Source organism: Hemitrygon akajei, chromosome 10 (assembly GCF_048418815.1).
Source record: "Hemitrygon akajei chromosome 10, sHemAka1.3, whole genome shotgun sequence".
Lineage (NCBI taxonomy): Eukaryota > Metazoa > Chordata > Chondrichthyes > Myliobatiformes > Dasyatidae > Hemitrygon > Hemitrygon akajei.
This window is the reverse complement of record NC_133133.1, coordinates 126,265,080-126,283,516: the sequence shown is the minus strand read 5'-3', so window position 1 is coordinate 126,283,516 and position 18,437 is coordinate 126,265,080. Positions and strand designations below refer to the sequence as shown.

The window sequence follows — 18,437 nt, the reverse complement described above, 5'->3', positions numbered from 1 at the left end:
ATGACCAACCTTGCCCACATCCTCTCCTGCCACACAGGTTTTCTCTTTGATCCCCTACCTCTTTCCTTATCCTTTCCCTCTTCATGTACTTAAATATCTTTGGATTTTACTGAAATTAAAATCTTCCCATGTCTGACTCTGCCTATGTGCTTTGACTGTCACTTGAGACCACCCATCAAGCATGTTGTCGCCTTCACTAGCATTTAAATAGGTGTACACTTCGAACATTTATATCAAATCTTCCCTCAAACCTCTAATTAAAGCCTACTTATCCCATTCCCCCCCCCCCCCCAGTGATTCCAAGCAACTGAAATCCTCCATCCCTGATTTACCTCTCAAGCATGTTGTCCTTCTTGCAACGCTTCAGGCTCGTTCTAGGCTTATCTGGAACTTGGTGGGACTTCTCAGTCACGGAATTGTTTGCCAAACTATTTTTCTTGCTGTCACCTGACTGGCGAAAGTCTTCGTGCCAAGAGCTCACTCTCTGTAAGAAAAAAATTGCATCAGTAATGAAGGCTTCTAATTGCAAATCCTCGGATTGTGCTAAGTTGCCAAGGGGGCTGAGTCTGACAGACCACAGCCAAAGTTCTCTTGCCTGATCACAGTCTAATAAACCCCTCGTGGTAAGTGCAGGCTTATCGTTGTTGGGGAATAGGATTTAAAGGTGATGCTTCTTTGTTGAAATACAAACCCCATTTCCAGAAAAGTTGGGATATTTTCCAAAATGCAATTAAAACCAAAATCTGTGATACGTTAATTCACGTGAACCTTTATTTAACTGACAAAAGTACAAAGAAAAGATTTTCAATAGTTTTACTGACCAACTTAATTGTATTTTGTAAATATACACAAAGTTAGAATTTGATGGCTGCAACACATTCAACAAAAGTTGGGACAGAGTTAAAATAAGATTGAAAAGTGCACAGAATATTAAAGTAACACCAGTTTGGAAGACTCCACATTAAGCAGGCTAATTGGTAGCAGGTGAGGTATCATGACTGGGTATAAAAGTAGCGTCCATCAAAGGCTCAGTCTTTGCAAGCAAGGATGGGTCGTGCCTCACCCCTTTGTGCCAAAATTCGTGACAGAATTGTTAGTCAGTTCAAAAGGAACATTTCCCAACGCAAGATTGCAGAGAATTTAGGTCTTTCAACATCTACAGTACATAATATTGTGAAAAGCTTCAGAGAATTCAGAGACATCTCAGTGCGTAAAGGGCAAGGTCGGAAACCACTGTTGAATGCGCGTGATCTTCGAGCCCTCAGGCGGCACTGCCTAAGAAACCGTCATGCTACTGTGACAATTATAGCCACCTGGGCTTGAAACTGTATTACGCAAGGAGGAAGCCATACATCAACTCTTATGCAGAAACGCCGGTGAGTTCTTTGGGCCCGAGCTCATCTCAGATGGACCGAAAGACTGTGGAACCGTGTGCTGTGGTCAGATGAGTCCATATTTCAGCTAGTTTTCGGAAAAAACGGGCGTCGAGTTCTCCGTGCCAAAGATGAAAACGACCATCCTGATTGTTATCAGCGAAAGGTGCAAAAGCCAGCATCTGTGATGGTATGGGGGTGCATCAGTGCCCACGGCATGGGTGAGTTGCATGTATATGAAGGTACCATTGACTCTGAGGCGTATATTAGGATTTTAGAGAGACATATGTTGCCATCAAGGCGACGTCTCTTCCCGGGACTTCTACGCTTATTTCAGCAGGACAATGCCAGACCACATTCTGCACGGGCTACAACAGCGTGGCTTTGTAGACACAGAGTGCGTGTGCTTGACTGGCCTGCTGCCAGTCCAGACCTATCTCCTATTGAAAATGTATGGTGCATCATGAAGAGGAGAATCAGACAACGGAGATCACGGACTGTTGTGCAGCTGAAGTCTTATATCAAGCAAGAATGGACAAAATTTGCAATTGCAAATCTACTACAATTAGTATCCTCAGTTCCAAAATGATTAAAAAGTGTTATTAAAAGAAAAGGTGATGTAACACAATGGTAAACATGCCTCTGTCCCAACTTTTGTTGAGTGTGTTGCAGCCATCAAATTCTAAATTTGTGTATATTTACAAAATACAATTAAGTTGGTCAGTAAAACTATTGAAAATCTTTTCTTTGTACTTTTGTCAGTTAAATAAAGGTTCATGTGAATTAACATATCACAGATTTTTGTTTTTATTGCATTTTGGAAAATATCCCAACTTTTCTGGAAATGGGGTTTGTAATTTGTAGAAACCTGCCGTGCTTATACTGAAGGCACTGTACCTGAGATAGTTGTTGGCCTACTCAAAGCAGTCACATCTTCATTTATCATTCAACACGGATTGCATTTTATAGATCTAAGGAGCATCCGCTATCTTGAAGCTTTTGTGGATATTATATACAACGAACTGGTCACGCCTCAACATAGAAAAACTACAGAACGACTTCCGGGATGAGTAGTCGGCAAGGCAGATAGTACAGGAGTCCCATAGCCAGCTCCCACTCAACATTTGGGCACTTTTGGTGAAATGGAAAGCAGTAAAGGCAATGTTTGTGACACTATAGTTAGCTCTGCTGCATAATGGGTAAAAATACTGAGAGGGGAACAACATTGTAACAGGAGCAGACAGGAGCTTCTGTATCATATAGTCAGAATCACAGAGCACAGAACCAGGCCTTTCAGCCCATCTCGTCAACACCAACCAATATTCCCAATTTCTGAGTAACTTCCAGTAGTACCATGTACTACTGAATATGAAAGGAGATTCAGTCAGATGAACATGTGATTTGAGGAGTTTAGACATTTGGATGTCTGGGAATGTTTCTAGAGCAGGCCACGTACCAGCAGGTTAGGTTGCACCTAACCAGAATGGTTCCATCTCCTTACTGAAAGATTTGTTTGTGCATTTGTGGAGGCTTCAACTAATTTGACCAAAGAATGGGACAAAGTATAGTTGGGGGCAAGGTTCAAACAAATACAGGAAAAAATATAAGGTCAGTCCAGCGGGCAGAACAGACATGACATTGATAAGACGTATGGGAGGATTAGAAGGCCTCATTGCATCCACGTGTATTAATGCACGGAACTTAAGTGGCAAGGCAGATAAATGTACAGAATTGACCAACTCTTCCAGATATGATATTGTCACAATCTCAGAGATATAGTTGATCTCCCTTGATAATGACAATGATAATGATGGATAAGGAGGAATCGATTTATAGATGGAGATTTAATTCAATTCTATTAAAACGTCAAGATTTTTGTGATTTTATGAAAAAACATTCAATTTTTTTTGGATACAAATTTACATTCAGTAGAGGATAAAATTGTATTATGGGAAGCGATGAAAGCATATTTAAGGGGTCAGATTATAAGTTATACATCTAAAATTAAGAAGGAATACGCAGCAGAAATAGATCAGTTGGAAAAAGATATTATAAAGTTAGAAAAAGAATCTCAAAGATACATGACAGAAGAAAAACGAAGACAACTTGTTAACAAAAAACTACAATAATACACTCCAGACATATCGTACAGAAAAAGTAACTATGAGAACTAAACGGAAATATTATGAATTAGGTGAAAGATCACATAAAATTCTTGCTTGGCAGTTGAAAACAGAACAGGTTTCTAAAACAATAAATGCAATTAAAACAAGTGTAAATAAGGTTACTTATAAGCCTTTAGAAAGTAATGAAACTTTAAAAAAATTTTACACTGAACTATATCAATCAGAATCAAAAAATAAGATTGCTGAGATAGATACATTTTTATCACAAATAACCCTTCCAAAATTAAATCTGGAAGAACAGAAAGGATTAGATATGCCCTTTACATTAAAAGAGGTTGAAGAAGCTTTAGGATCACTTCAGAGTAATAAATCTCCAGGAGAAGATGGTTTTCCTCCTGAGTTTTATAAAAAATTTAAAGATTTATTAATTCCTCCTTTTATGGAATTAATATATCAAGTGGAAAGAATGCATAAACTCCCACAATCTTTTTTAACAGCGATCATAACTGTACTGCCAAAAAAAGAGAGATCCTTTAAAACCAGCATCATATAGGCCTATTTCTTTGTTGAATACAGATTATAAAATAATAGCAAAAATTTTATCTAATTGAATATCTAAATATTTACCAAAATTAATACATATGGACCAAACAGGTTTTATTAAAAATAGACAATCAATGGATAATATAACCCAGTTAATTAGTATAATTCATTTGGCACAAAAAAGAGAGGAAATGAGTGTGGCAGTTGCTTTGGATGCAGAAAAAGCATTTGATAGATTGGAATGGGATTTTTTATTTAAGGTATTGGAAAAATATGAATTAGGAAAATCTTTTATACAATGGATTAAAATTTTAAATACTAATCCTCAAGCTAAAGTAGTTACAAATGGTCAGATTTCAACACCATTTTGTTTAACGAGGTCAACTAGACAAGGCTGCCCATTATCACCTGCTTTATTTGTATTGGCAATAGAACCATTAGCTGAATTAATTAGAACAGATTCAGATATTGGGGGCTTTAGAGTTAATCAAGAAGAATATAAGATTAACTTATTTGCTGATGATGTTTTGATTTACTTAACAAACCCATTGCAATCTTTGCAAAGCTTATCTTTTAGATTGGAAGAATATGGGGAAGTATCGGGTTATAAAGTAAATTGGGATAAAAGTGAAATTTTACCCCTTACCAATGGAAATTATAATCAATGTCGATTAGCAACTCAATTTCGATGGTCAATAAATGGGATAAAATATTTAGGTATTAGAGTTAATAATGATGTAAAAAATTTATATAAACAAAATTATTTGCCATTATTAAAAAAAATAAAAGAGGATCTTGATAAGTGGATGATGTTACCAATAACATTAATAGGTAGAGTTAATGTTGTAAAAATGAATATATTTCCTAGATTGCAATATTTATTTCAAACTTTACCAATACAATTACCTCAGAAGTTTTTTCAAGAACTGAATAAATATGTAAGGAAATTTCTTTGGAAAGGAAAGATGTCAAGAATATCATTGGAAAAATTGACATGTAAATTTGATTTAGGAGGGTTACAACTTCCAAACTTTAATTACTATAAAGCAAATCAACTTAGTTTTATTGCGTCTTTTTTTGATGAAGAAAAACCGGCATGGATTAGAATAGAATTAGATAAGATAGGAGAAAATATACCAGAAGATTTTATATATAAATGGGAATCCAAATGGATATGGGGAAAAAAAGAATCTCCTATATTAAGACATTTGATTGATTTATGGAATAAGGTAAATATGGACGATGAGATAAAGAAATCTTTATTAGCAAAAAGGACTTTAATCCTTTTACAATGGATAATAAACTTTTACATAATTGGTTTCAAAAGGGGATTAAATATATAGGTGACTGTTTTGAAGGAGGTATATTGATGTCGTTTGATCAATTAAAAAATAAATATAAAATAACAAATAACACTCTTTTCTGTTATTTTCAATTAAAAGCCTATTTACGAGAAAAGCTGGGACAAACAATGTTGATGCCAAAACCTAGTGAAATAGAATTATTAATTCAGAAAGGAAAAATTAAAAAATTTATATCTTGTATGTATAATTTGATTCAAAAGCAGACAATTAAATTAGGAATTCATAAATCAAGACAAAAATGGGAATCTGATCTGAATGTTAAAATTGATGGGAAAAATTGGTCAAGATTATGTTCTGATAGTATGAGAAATACAATAAATGTTCGACTTAGATTAATACAATATAATTTTTTACATCAATTATATATAACACCACAGAAAATAAATAGATTAAATTCAAATATGTCTGACCAATGTTTTCGATGTAAACAAGAAATTGGTACTTTTTTTACATTCTACTTGGTCTTGTTCTAAAATTCAACCATTTTGGATTAATTTAAGACTTTTATTGGAACAAATTATTGGAGTACAACTCCCACATAGTCCATTATTATTTTTATTAGGAGACATTGAAGGGACAATAACGAAATTTAAATTGAATAAGTATCAGAAAAAATTTATAAAAATTGCTTTGGCAGTAGCCAAAAAAGTTATCGCAGTTACTTGGAAATCTGATTTAAATTTAACTATGGATCGTTGGAATAATGAAATACATAGTTGTATTCCACTTGAAAAAATTACGTATAATTTAAGAAATGAATATGAGATATTTTTGAAAATTTGGTTCCCATACTTACAAAAGATGGGATTAGATACATAGGTCCTTTGAAGATAAAATTATAGTAATTGGGGAAAGTGAAAATAAATATCAAAATTATTTTGAACTCCATGGAGCATGTGGGGATCCTCCGATATCCAGGCAATCTTTCTTCTCTTTTCTTTTTTTTTTCTCTTTCTTTAGATAAGGGTTAAGGGGGGAGGGTTGATATCATTTTTCTTACTATTTTATTATCACATTTATTCTTTGTAATCTCTAAAATTCAATAAATAAATAATATTAAAAAGAGATATAGTTGAGAGTGTAAGACTGGGAACCTGGGTATAGACGCTCCAGGCATGATAAAGTAGGTGCAGAGATAAGAGAGGAGAATGTATTATTAACCCAAGAGACCATTACTCAGTCATGAGGGAAGATGTTAGAACGAGGCTTTATGGGTAGAGTTTATGAATACAAAAGAAAAGGACTGGGATTATCCCAAAAAACAGCAGAAAATAGGAGTAAGATGAAAGAAGAATAGAATTAGGGTAGTGGGGGATTACAACTGCAAGTTCTCCCAGGGTATGAACACCTGCCTTGTGGACACTTCCTAAACAGAAAGCAGCATTCAGGAGACAAATAGCAAGTACCTGTAGGCTGCATTCTTCTTTCACATCAGAGGTATAATGCTCAGATGACTCAGACATCCCATCCTCAATTTCAATTTTCACTTCCTCAAAGAACTCTGTAAAACAAAAAAGATACAGGGTAACTGTAGCAACTTACACATTAGGAGAAGGAGGAGAAAAGCTACTTAGCACATCTAATATACTCCATCATTGAACAAGGTCACAGCAGGGCTAATTGTATCCTCCACTCCTTCATTCCATCTACTCTTTAACCCCACTGTTCACCAAGAAAATATCTGTCTCAGAAATATTTAAAGTCTCCGTTGTCTGCTTCCGTGAGAATGAATTCCAGCGACTCACTACCCCCAGAGAAAAAGCATTTGCTTCAGCACCCACTGTTTTTAAACAATTCCTGAATTTTGACACTTACATGAGTGGAAGCACTCTCTCCAACACCCACCATGTCAAGGCCCCTCAGGGTCTGTATTTAAATTGAGCCCCTTTCACTCCTCAAACTTCAATGGATAGAACCATTGCCTCATGAATACAAGACAACGCATTCACTTCAGTCTATCCAAACCTTCTCTGAACAGCTTCCAAAACATTTATATCCTTTGTTATATAAAGGGATCAATGCTATGCATAGCACTCAAGATAGTACCTCACTCCTGTCCTATTTAACTGAACCATAATGTCTCAAATTATGTATTCACTTCCCATTACAAGCAGTAACAACAGAATTCACTTTCCTAATTATTTGCTGTTCTTGCATACCAACCTTTTGCATTTCTATTTTAGGATAGCAAGGTCCCTCTGCAGTCTCTCATCATTGAGATAGTATGTTATGTTTTTCATTGCTCACCCACTTACAGAGCCAGACTGACAGCATGGAAACAGAACATTTAGACTGACTCATCCATGCTGACTGTGTTGCCCAGTGAGCTTGTCCCATCTGCCTGCATTTGGCTCAAAGCCCTCTAAACCTCCCCTATCTATGTACTTATCTAAATGGATTCTAGATGTTGCAAATGTGCCCACCTCAGCTGCTACTGCTGCCAGCTCATTTCAAATGTACACCACCCTTGGTGTAAAGAAGCTGTCCCCGATGTTCCTTTTAAATCTTTCGCCTCTGTTCTTAAACTTACACCTTCTTGTTTTTTTAGCACCCTGCCCAGGTAAACAGCCTTGTGCTTTCACTCTGTCTATGGTCATCATGATTTTATATACCTGTGTCAGGGTACCCCTCCATCTGGCATGCTCCATGGAATAACATTCTGGCCTATGCAACCACTCCCTGTAACTCAGGATCCAAGTCCAAGCATCACCCTGGTAAATCTTTCCTGCACTTAGGCAATCCCTATCCCTTTGTAGTCCCCTATTGTTCTCTTCACATCTGATTCCACTCTCCAATTTTAGGTCTTCAGCAGACACTTCATCAAAATCATTTACAAGCTGTGAAGACCTGAGGTTCTTGCAATCATGAAAATCTAACAGGATATGGTGACTCGTCAGCACACAGCTCCAACAATTTGATCGGCACGTTTATTGCTGTCAAATACGAACGTTGGAGCTGTCAGTTTAAATTGGCCGTTACGCACCACGTTACGTGTGATCTGACTGAGTGGCCGAACTGGATTAACAAGGGTTCTGTGTTGCACAGGAGCAAATGTCTATGTGGATTAGATGGTAAATACGCCATTGTTTTCCACTGTTCTTATATCAATTGCTGAGGTACACCAAACACCAACTTCAGGACAAACTTACCCAGAGAAGACCCAAGATCAGTACCACGCAGTATCAGACCCTTCAGCCCACAATGTTGTGCCAAACCTGCTAAAAAGTAAATCATACACACACCCACACATGTAAATTAATGGGGAGAGGCTAAGTGTGCAGACTTACTGTTGAGTGGCGTTTGTGGTTTCTCATCCTCCCACTCCAAGTTCTCTGCTTCATGGAGCACACTGCCCTGCTCATCCGATTGTTCATCCTCTTCATCTTCACTGCTTGTACTGCATTGTTCAGGCTCCATCACTCTGTTCCTATCATGACTGGGGATTTTTAAAAAGTTTCAATGAATTGCAACACAATGCATGGACTTGTGTTTTGCATTCTGATTCTGAAATGTTAGCTGTTTCTCTTCACACAGATGTGACCTGACCTGCTGAGTGTTTCCAGCATTTTGTTTTTAATTTTAGATTTCCAACATCTGCAGTTGTTTTTGAATTTTAATTTACTTGAGGAAAATCATTAATCTCAGTTACATGAAAATCCCTAGAATCCATAAATTAAGATAAAACTTGCAAGGATATGCAAACATATGGTTAGTCATAGGCTTACCCTGTTTTGTAGATAAAAGATAGTTGGTGAAAATGGTAATTCGGACTTTAGATGAAACACTTTATCCCAGAGAAAATAAAAAACAGAATGGTAAAATGGAGGAAATGTAACACCGCAGAGCAGGTGGTAAGAGGATGAAAAAGGAATTAAACTAGAGCAAGAAACACAAAGTGCCAGAGGAATTCAGCAGGTCAGCACGCACCTATGGATAGGAATAAACAGTCAACAGTCCCGCTGAAACCCTCCACCAAAACTAAAAAGCAAAAAAAAAGGGAAGAAGCTGCAGTTGAAGCCTTGCAGTCCCAGTTGCAAGACCAGGCACAGCTGGATAAAGAGCAAATTGATGCATTGCCGGAAGATCGATAGATTCGTGTGGAGGAAGCGTTTCAGCAAGAAGGGGATAAAGAAACATAAAAATAAAAATTCTGGCAAATGAGTCAGTTCATGGAGAGAACAACCAGAAGAATGGAAGAGAGGGGTAGAGAGAAGTAATTACTTGAAGTTAGATGCTCATATTATCAGTTGGAGGTCACGTACAGGCACGTCAGTATGGGAATGGGGAGTTGAATTGATCTGGTTTTAAGGTGCTGGGGAGTAGGTACAGAGAAGATGTCAGGGGTAAGTTTTTTTCCCACACAGAGAGTAGTGAGTGCGTGGAATGGGCTGCCAGCAACAGTGGTGGAGGCAGATACGATAGGGTCTTTTAAGAGGCTTTTAGATAGCTACATGGAGCTTAGTAAAATAGAGGGCTATAGGAAAGCCTAGTAATTTCTAAGGTAGGGACATGTTCGGCACAACTTTGTGGGCCGAAGGGCCTGTATTATGCTGTAGGTTTTCTATGTTTCTAGTTAGTACAACTAGCATATAATTTGTGTATGCAGAATAGGATAGCCATTGATCTGATTTCATTGAGAAATCTCTCTATAGCCTTCAACATTGAACACTGACTTCTCTAACTTCCGTTCATGCCCCTCCTCCCCTTCTTACCCCATCCCTGATATATTTAGTTGTTTTTTTTTTCCCTCTCTCTCTGCCCATCACTCTGCCTGTTCTCCATCTCCCTCTGGTGCTCCCCTCCCCCTTTCTTTCTCCCTAGGCCCCCCGTCCCATGATCCTTTCCCTTCTCCAGCTCTGTATCCCTTTTGCCAATCATCTTTCTGGCTCTCAGCTTCACCCCACCCTCTCCGGTCTTCTCTTATCATTTCACATTTCCCCCTCCCCTCCTACTTTCAAATCTCTTACTACCTTTCCTTTCAGTTAGTCCTGACGAAGGGTCTCGGCCCAAAATGTCGACAGTGCTTCTCCCTATAGATGCTGCCTGGCCTGCTGTGTTCCACCAGCATCTTGTGTGTGTTGCTTGAATTTCCAGCATCTGCAGATTTCCTCGTGTATAGCCTTCAACCTCAGTCTCCAAAACAGTACAGTCTGCTATCTCCATCCCATAATCAACAAAGATAGTTTTGGTCAACTCACTGTTTCAGCCATCCTTGTCCCACAGCAGCTTTCTTTATATCTTCACTCTACTCTTTCTTCTTTTGCCCAGTCTCTTCCCAAACTGACCCAATGCTACATTGATGGGTCCCAAATCATTCATATTCACTCTGGACTTGGATCCCTTTGCACCCCTATCCCTGGAGCCCTTCACAATGAATGGAAGCCCAATCGGAGACCATCCTCTATCACTCTGCTTTGCCCAGCTGAATACAACCCCTTTTTGAGCAGCTTCACCCATTTTCACCAAAGATTACCCAGAACACAAGGTAGATGAGAATCTCAGGATGGGATGCATGCAACAGTCCTTGTTTCAGTCATTCCCAGCATTCTCTCCCTCACCTTTTCCCCCCAATACAACAATGTTTCACTGGTTACTTCCTGTCCTCATACAAAATTAACCTTCCATCACCTACTCTTGCCAGTTACCACCTTGCTCTCACTCTTCGCTGGTTTATCTCTGACTTTGCCTTTCTTTTTCTGACTTCTCTTATCTCTAGCTGAGGAGGCACGTTAGAAACTAATATCCATTAAAGCCCATCTTCTCCCACAGTTACCTGTGAAGATTTCACTCTACTTCCCAGTTTCTCTATTTCTGTATCTATTGTGATGGCAATGTTTTTCGTACATTTTACATGGCACTTTTTTTTTAAAAAAGCATGCCCTCCAACCTTCACCAGGGCTCCTAACCACACTCAGTCCATTTCCTGCCACATTACTTCCAAGCACAGCAATGACTAGGTTCCCTTTGTTCCCACCATCCACCAAAACAGCCCCCACTTTAGGTGAATCTTTCAATGTAATGTCTGCCAACTTTAACCATAAAACTATAATAACAGATTCATAGAGCAGATTTAGGCCATTCAGCCCATTGAATCATTCAGCCATTCCATCATAGCTGTTTTATTATTCCTCTCAACCCCATTCTCTGCCTTCTCCCCTTAACCTTTGACTTCCTTATTAAACAAATATACCCAATGACTTGGCTTCCACAGCCTTTTGTGGATTCACCTTCTATTCAAAAAGGACACCTATCTATTCTGAAGCTTAAACCTAGACTCCCTCACTACAGGAAACAACCTCTCCATATCCATTTTATCAAGGCCTTTCACTATTTGATAGATTTCAATGAGATTCCCCTCATTCTTCTAAACTCCAGTGAGTACAGGGCCAGAGCCAACCATTCCTCATACATTAACCCTTTGATTCTCAGGATAATTCTCGTGAACCTCATCTGGATCCTCTCTAATGTAAGCACATCCTAAGGAGCCCGAAACCGTTCACACTGTTCCAGATTTGATCTGACCAATACCTTACAAAGCCTCAGCATTAACGAGCACTACTACCAGGCACACTGTTCCGTCAGCTTTCCAAAGGAATCATCTACTCTACATCTTCCAAATTCATTTTTCCACGTCCATCAATATACACTTTCCATCCACAAATTTCATCACCCAAATTTAATGCCTTGTAATGTAGTGCTCACAATGTGGTTGCTGGAAAAACCAGATGTAGACCAGCAGACTAGAGTTTGGTCTGAAAGGAAGACCTTCAGTTTCCAGCTCCCTGTCCCATTCAGTCGTTCAATTTCCACTGAGCTTTTTCTTTGGCCCCAAAAAAGTGCACCATGAGCTCATAAAACAGAAAGTCTCATCTTCTGTTTCTCCCCGTTTCCACCTTATCATCCATGAGAGATATATAGGAGGACAAGAGGCATAAATAGAGTGGACAGCCCAAGACATTTTCCCAGGGTGGAAATCGCTAATATGAGACAACATTCTTTTAAAATGGAGGAAAGCATGGGGGGGGAGAAGGCAGAGGGAGGCTTTTCTTTTTTAAAAACACAAGAGTGGCAAGTGCATGGAACATCAAGGATGGTGGTAGAGATCGATATTAGGGACATCTAAGATTTTTAGATAGGCACATGGATGAAAGAAATTGGAGGGCTATATGGGAGGGAAGGGCTACATTGATCTTGGAGTAGGGTAAAAGGTCAGCACAACATTGTGGGCTGAAGGGGCTGTACTATAATGTTCTATCACCAATATCTCCCTTATGAAGAATAACATAAAGGGCTCTGGGAAAGATTGCAGTGGGATAGGTTTTAGATTATAGCTGGCAGAGTACAAGGCACTATGTAGCACTCTGTGCTTTGAAGAACTACAACTCTCTGAAGTGATCTGTTTTTTTAGCTAAGAACAGCCAATGATCAATGAATCCACAAAGAGTGGAGAATGAAGAACAAAAACTCATTGCTTTCTCCAATGCTGCCTCCAAGACCTACAAAAATTCAAAATGACAGCACATACCTGATGATCCTTCCTCTTGATAGCACCAGCGGCAAGTTATTCTCACTGCGGACCTTCTCAGCTGAAGTTGAAGATGGTGGCGAAGAACCATTGATTTTGATTCTCAGTGTGGAGCCAGACATATTATCCTATTAACACATTGACAGGAACATGAGAAGAATATTTTGCCACTACACCTCCCCACAGTATTCAAGCATACAGTTAGTTGCACCTACTTCATTCCACTGAGCCATTTCCATCTTCTTCAGTACCTGACGGGTGTAAAGCTCCAGAATATCCAGGTTTGAGTGCGTCTTGCTTGAAGGATCTCTCAGTCTCCTGCATTTCCTCTTACTAGGGCTAACACTGAAGGAGGAACTCTTGTCCTGAGGGATGCGTGCGACCGGCACTGCAGGCACAGTTCCCTGAGATTTCACGGGTTTATTTCCCATGTTCAATTCCTGCAAGTACACAGGGGAAGTTTCACACTAAATGACAGTAGGGCTTTGCTCTCATGTGTGGATGTATTGAGGCTCAACATCAATCAAACCCCGATTCAGAGCTTGATATCCATCTGTTGACCATTCCTGATGAACCAGACACACATGACCAGAATGAACCAAACTTCTGACTGTACACAGTGGTCAACAGAAAAAACACTGTAGTACTCCAATACCCATGAACACTTAATGATAGATACTTTATTGATCCCAAAGGAAATTACAGTGTCACAGTAGCATTACAAGTGCACATATATACAAATATTAGAAGACGAGAATGAATAAAAATAAGTTAGCTTAAAAATAAGTACAAGATTTACAAGATCACTTCCTTAGCTCTAGGTGGATTCATCATAGAGCCCAGTGGCTGAGGGTAATAATGACCTCATATAGTGCTCTTTGGAGCAGCACAGTTGTCTTAGTCTATAACTGGAAGATTGCCAGGATTTTCCGTAGGGTCCTTTGTTCTACCACAACCTCCAGTGTGTCAAATTTGACTCCTGTAACAGAGGCAGCCTTTCAGAGCCTGTTGACACCATTGCCCCAGCACACCACTGCATAGAAGATTGCACTGGCGACAAAAGACTGGTAGAACATGTGAAGGAGAGGCCTGAATACTCGGTCTCCTCAGGAACTAGAGGTAACTCTGGCCCTTCTTGTACATAGCCTCTATGTTAGTGTTCCATTTAAGTCTGTCATCCAGGTGCACCCCCATGTACTTGTAGGTCCTCACTACATTCATGTCCTCACCTTCATCAGTAACAGGCTTGATCTTCCATAATCCATCACCACCTCCTTTGTCTTACTGATGTTGAGTGGCAGATGATTCAGTTTGCACCATTTGACAAAGTCCTCCACCAGGGTCCTGTATTCACCCTCCCATCTTCACTTTATACACCAAACTATTGCTGAGTCAGAGAATTTCTGCAGATGAATTTGTGTGTTGTATCTAAAGTCCGAGCTATGCAGGGTAAACAGGAAGGGAGCCAGTGATGCCGAACACAGTTTCAGATCGCAGGCCAGACTACATATTGTAGGAGAGCAAGGCTAGATTTCACCTTTGGCAATGTACTGCAGTTAACACAGGCCAGGCCAGCAATCAAGTAGTGGCAATGTAGTTTTGTTTTGTTGTTTTTTTAAAAATGCAACTTCAATTTTGCACTGTATAAAGCAATCACTTGTGATGATCACCTGGAGGCTACCGATTTCAACTTGACCTCGCCCCCCCCCAACTTTCCCATACCAACATGTCTGTCCATGGCCTCCTCTAGTGCCACAATCAAGCCAGACTTGGGTTTATTCCATCTGGGTAGCCTCTAACCTGACAGCATTAACATAATTTTTTTTCTAACTTCCAGTCATTACTTCCTACCAATCTTTTTTTTCCCTCCCATTCTATCTTTTTCCAGTTGCTCATTCTGGTTAGCCTCTCACCCCTTCTCTTTGCCTTACATGCCCATCATCTCTCTTGTTTCCTTTCTCCTTCCCTTTATTAGTCTCCAATTAGATTCCATCTTCTTCAGCCCTTTACCTCTTCCATCTATCACCTCCCAGCTTCTAATTTCATCCCCTCCCCCCCCCACCATCCCCCTCGCCTGGTCTCACCTATTCCTGCCAGCTTGTACTCCATCCTCTCCCCCACCTTCTTATTCTGGTTTCTGCCCCCTTCCTTTCCCATCCTGATGAAGGGTCTCAGCCCAAAATGTCAACTGTTTATTCCCCTCCATAGCTGCTACCTGACCTGCTAAGTTCCTCCAGCATTCTAGTTTTGATTGCTCAAGAATTCCAGGATCTGCAGAATCTCATGTCATTGTTATTCAAAATAACATGTTATGGTCACCTCATTATACGATGGATATGGAAGCTTTCGAGAGGGTGAAGAGAAGATTTACCAAGATGCTACCTGGATTACAGAGCATGTCCTATGAGGATTAGCTCAGCAGGCTAGGGCTTATCTCTCTGGAGTGAAAGAGAATGACTTAATAGAGGTATGCAAGGCAATAAGAGGCATAGATTGGGCAGACATAATTTTAAGGTGATTGGGAGAAAGTTTAAGGGGGATGTCAGAGGCAAGTCCTTTACATAAAGAGCAATAGGTAAATGATACATACTGCTAAGAGTGGTGGTAGAGGAAGATACATTAGGGGCATTTAAGAAACTCTTAGATAGGCAAGTGGATTATAGAAATATAGATGGGATTAGATTGACTGTAGAGTAGAGTTAATGGTTGGTGCAACATTGTGGGCCAAAGGGCCTGTACTGACCTGTAGTGTTCCATGTTCCATATTTCTAATTATAAAAAAATGTTTTGTGCCGTTAAGGTGTTTTTTTTCCAATGCAAATGATATTTTTATGACAATGGTTTTGAATGCTGTGATTTCAAAAGCTAGAGAGTTTAAATAGATGGCGGAGGGAGCATCATAAAAATTACAAGTTTCATGGCTGTGCTTATTGCAGCCTCCCAACATAACCTGATAACACTGGTAAGCCCCCACTAGCAGGGGACTGTGCATTATCAGTCCACACGTTCACGCTCCAAGAAAGCAAAGGCAACAGGATATCTGAACATTGAATGCAAAAGAGGCAAAATCTGGACAACTTAATCAACAAATGTATTTCTACCTTTAGGCAAATAGAACAAAATGGAATTGATTAGATGATTCACAGGGCTACCCATGTATTTTAATGGGTTATGAGACCTGAACGAGAAATGATAACATTTTAAAATAGTATAAGGAACCAATCTTTCTCCTCAAAAAGGTTCACTGCATTTGTGACCTTGCTGCTGATGGTATCAGTGCTCCAACAAATCCAAGAAATAACTTCGTTTTACCTCCACAAGGCGAACTTCCTTGCCGAGTTCCTTAATAAGATGCCCTGGTCTGATCTGATCAGGAAGCTCAGAAGTGCGGCCAATAAAACCCTGGAATCAAAACAATAATTAGAAATTTAAGAACCAAATTCAACACATTAATACAATGCTATGACAGAAAGACTGAAAGCACAATGATAGACAAAAGGAGATAACATTGCCTTTTTTACTTATGTGAACAGAACAAATGGGCCCTCAGTGTATTCAGTAGCTCTGTTTAGATCATGGCTTATATATTGCAACAGGCAGCATCCTGGTAAATCTTCTCTTCACCCTTGCTAAAGCTTCTACATTTCACATTTTTATAATTGCAATCTCATGCTCGGTTCCCTCCCCAGTGTATAAAAATCTAATCTTAGTATTAAAGGCAGTCAGCAAGTTAGGGTTCATTGCTCTTGATGGTAGATCCCAAAGGTTTGCAATCTACTGTAAAAAGAAGTTTCTGCTGAATCCTCAAATGGCAATCCCTTATCCTGAGAAGAACCTGTGGTTCTAGTCTGCCCAGCAGGAAGTAACTACTTCTCTCTGTGTACTCTACTATTCCCACAGTATATTGTAAGCCACACATTACCCATTGAAACATGAATTGAGTATGGTCCAAGCCTTCTCAGGTCTTTGCTCCAGACCCAACACGGCCTCAGTGAGCTAATTAACAGACTCAGTGCCAAAGGCCAAGTGAGACTAACTGCCCTTCACACTGGCACTTGGTCAGGTTTAACATCAAGTAAGCATGGTTAAACATTCCAGCCGTAGAATATTACAGCAGGTGTTTCTCAGGGCAGTTGGCAAGCCAAACCATTTGCTGATAAAGAGTAAATCACCTTGCGTGGCGATACTATTTCCCTCCCTACACATGCTGCCTTACCTGCTGATCATTTCCAGCTCTCTATTTCAGAAACTGTGGTATTTTGCTCCATCAGGTGCTTTCTTATTGACCTTCTTTCCATTAGAAGGTTGCACATTTTTTTTTATTTAGAGGTACAGCTCAATGAGCCCACACACCCCAATTACACCTATGTGACCAATTAACCTAATAACTCGTACGGCTATGCGATGTGGGAGGAAAATGGAGCACTCCAAGGAAACCACGCGATCATAGAAAAATATACAAATTCCTTACAAACAGCAGCAGGAACTGAACCCAGGTCACTGATGCTGTAAAGCAGTGCACTAACTGCTACACTAACGTGAACTGGAGAGGTCCCCTACTGACCGCACTACATTTGATTCCACAAAAGAATGACTTCCCATGTCTGCCTGCAGCAAGATCTTGTCACTCTGGCACTCTGGTATCTGGCAACTTGCATTCGTATAACACATGCCAAGAAATGATTCCCTTCAATGTCACCTATTAGCAATGCCACTGAATGTCAACACCCTCACCATCAACAATCCAAGTTAACAGTGACAAAAAATATAGCTGGCAAAAGCCATAAATAGTGTGGCTAGATGAGCTGGACTAATGACACAGTTCTCCAGTTCCCAAAGCCATTTTGATATTGACAGGGCAAATATCAGAATTGCGTAGAATATCCTCAATGTAGTGTTGTCCTACATAACATGAAAATTCTTGTTTGAGCTGCATTCAAGACCATCTGCTCAACAGCACACCATCAACCATACTAAACATTCATAGCATCAAAGATCACAGGACTTTTATGCTGATCTTTATGCCTAGCTACACAAATCCTGTCTGCTATCATTGGGATAATTTCTTTCTATATTCTGCCTGTTAAAGTGCACGTCCTTTTGTATCTAAATGCCTTTTACACATAGTATTTATGTCTGGTTCCAGCACCATCTTCAGCAGCAAATTCCAGATTATCGACATCTTTCAGATCTCCTTTGTAAGTCCTTTCCTTCATCTTAAACTTTGTTTTTTTGTGATACCCTAATTGTGGTGAAGATTTTACATCTGTAGCTCTCCACCTTACCTATAAAGGTTGTTCTTCAGTCAGAAGAGGCAGTCTATTCTGATTCACGGAAGACAAATCCAGCCTATCCATTCTGTTCACATTACCCACTATCTTGATGAACCTTCTCTGCACTCTCTCCAACACAAATTACATCCTTCATCCTTCTTACGCCATCCCTGATATATTTAGCTCCCCCCCCACCCTTTTTTCCCCTCTCTCTCTGCCCATCACTCTGCCTG

At 39.6% G+C, this 18,437-nt stretch overlaps 1 protein-coding gene across 2 annotated transcripts in view; it reads right to left on the bottom strand.

Annotated features, from left to right (window-relative positions):
* The window catches only part of kdm7ab (lysine (K)-specific demethylase 7Ab), a 96,543-nt gene that overhangs the window by 20,111 nt on the left and 57,995 nt on the right, over positions 1–18,437 (bottom strand). The window contains exons 11-16 of one of the 2 annotated variants that reach the window (XM_073058908.1): positions 16,244–16,333; positions 13,183–13,371; positions 12,932–13,059; positions 8,694–8,842; positions 6,813–6,907; positions 333–484 (exon numbers count right to left, since the gene is read on the bottom strand). In XM_073058908.1, the coding sequence (XP_072915009.1) occupies positions 333–484; positions 6,813–6,907; positions 8,694–8,842; positions 12,932–13,059; positions 13,183–13,371; positions 16,244–16,333 (803 nt within the window). Of the gene's footprint in view, positions 1–332; positions 485–6,812; positions 6,908–8,693; positions 8,843–12,931; positions 13,060–13,146; positions 13,372–16,243; positions 16,334–18,437 lie in introns of both variants that reach the window. The other variant, XM_073058907.1, reaches the window with a different exon arrangement.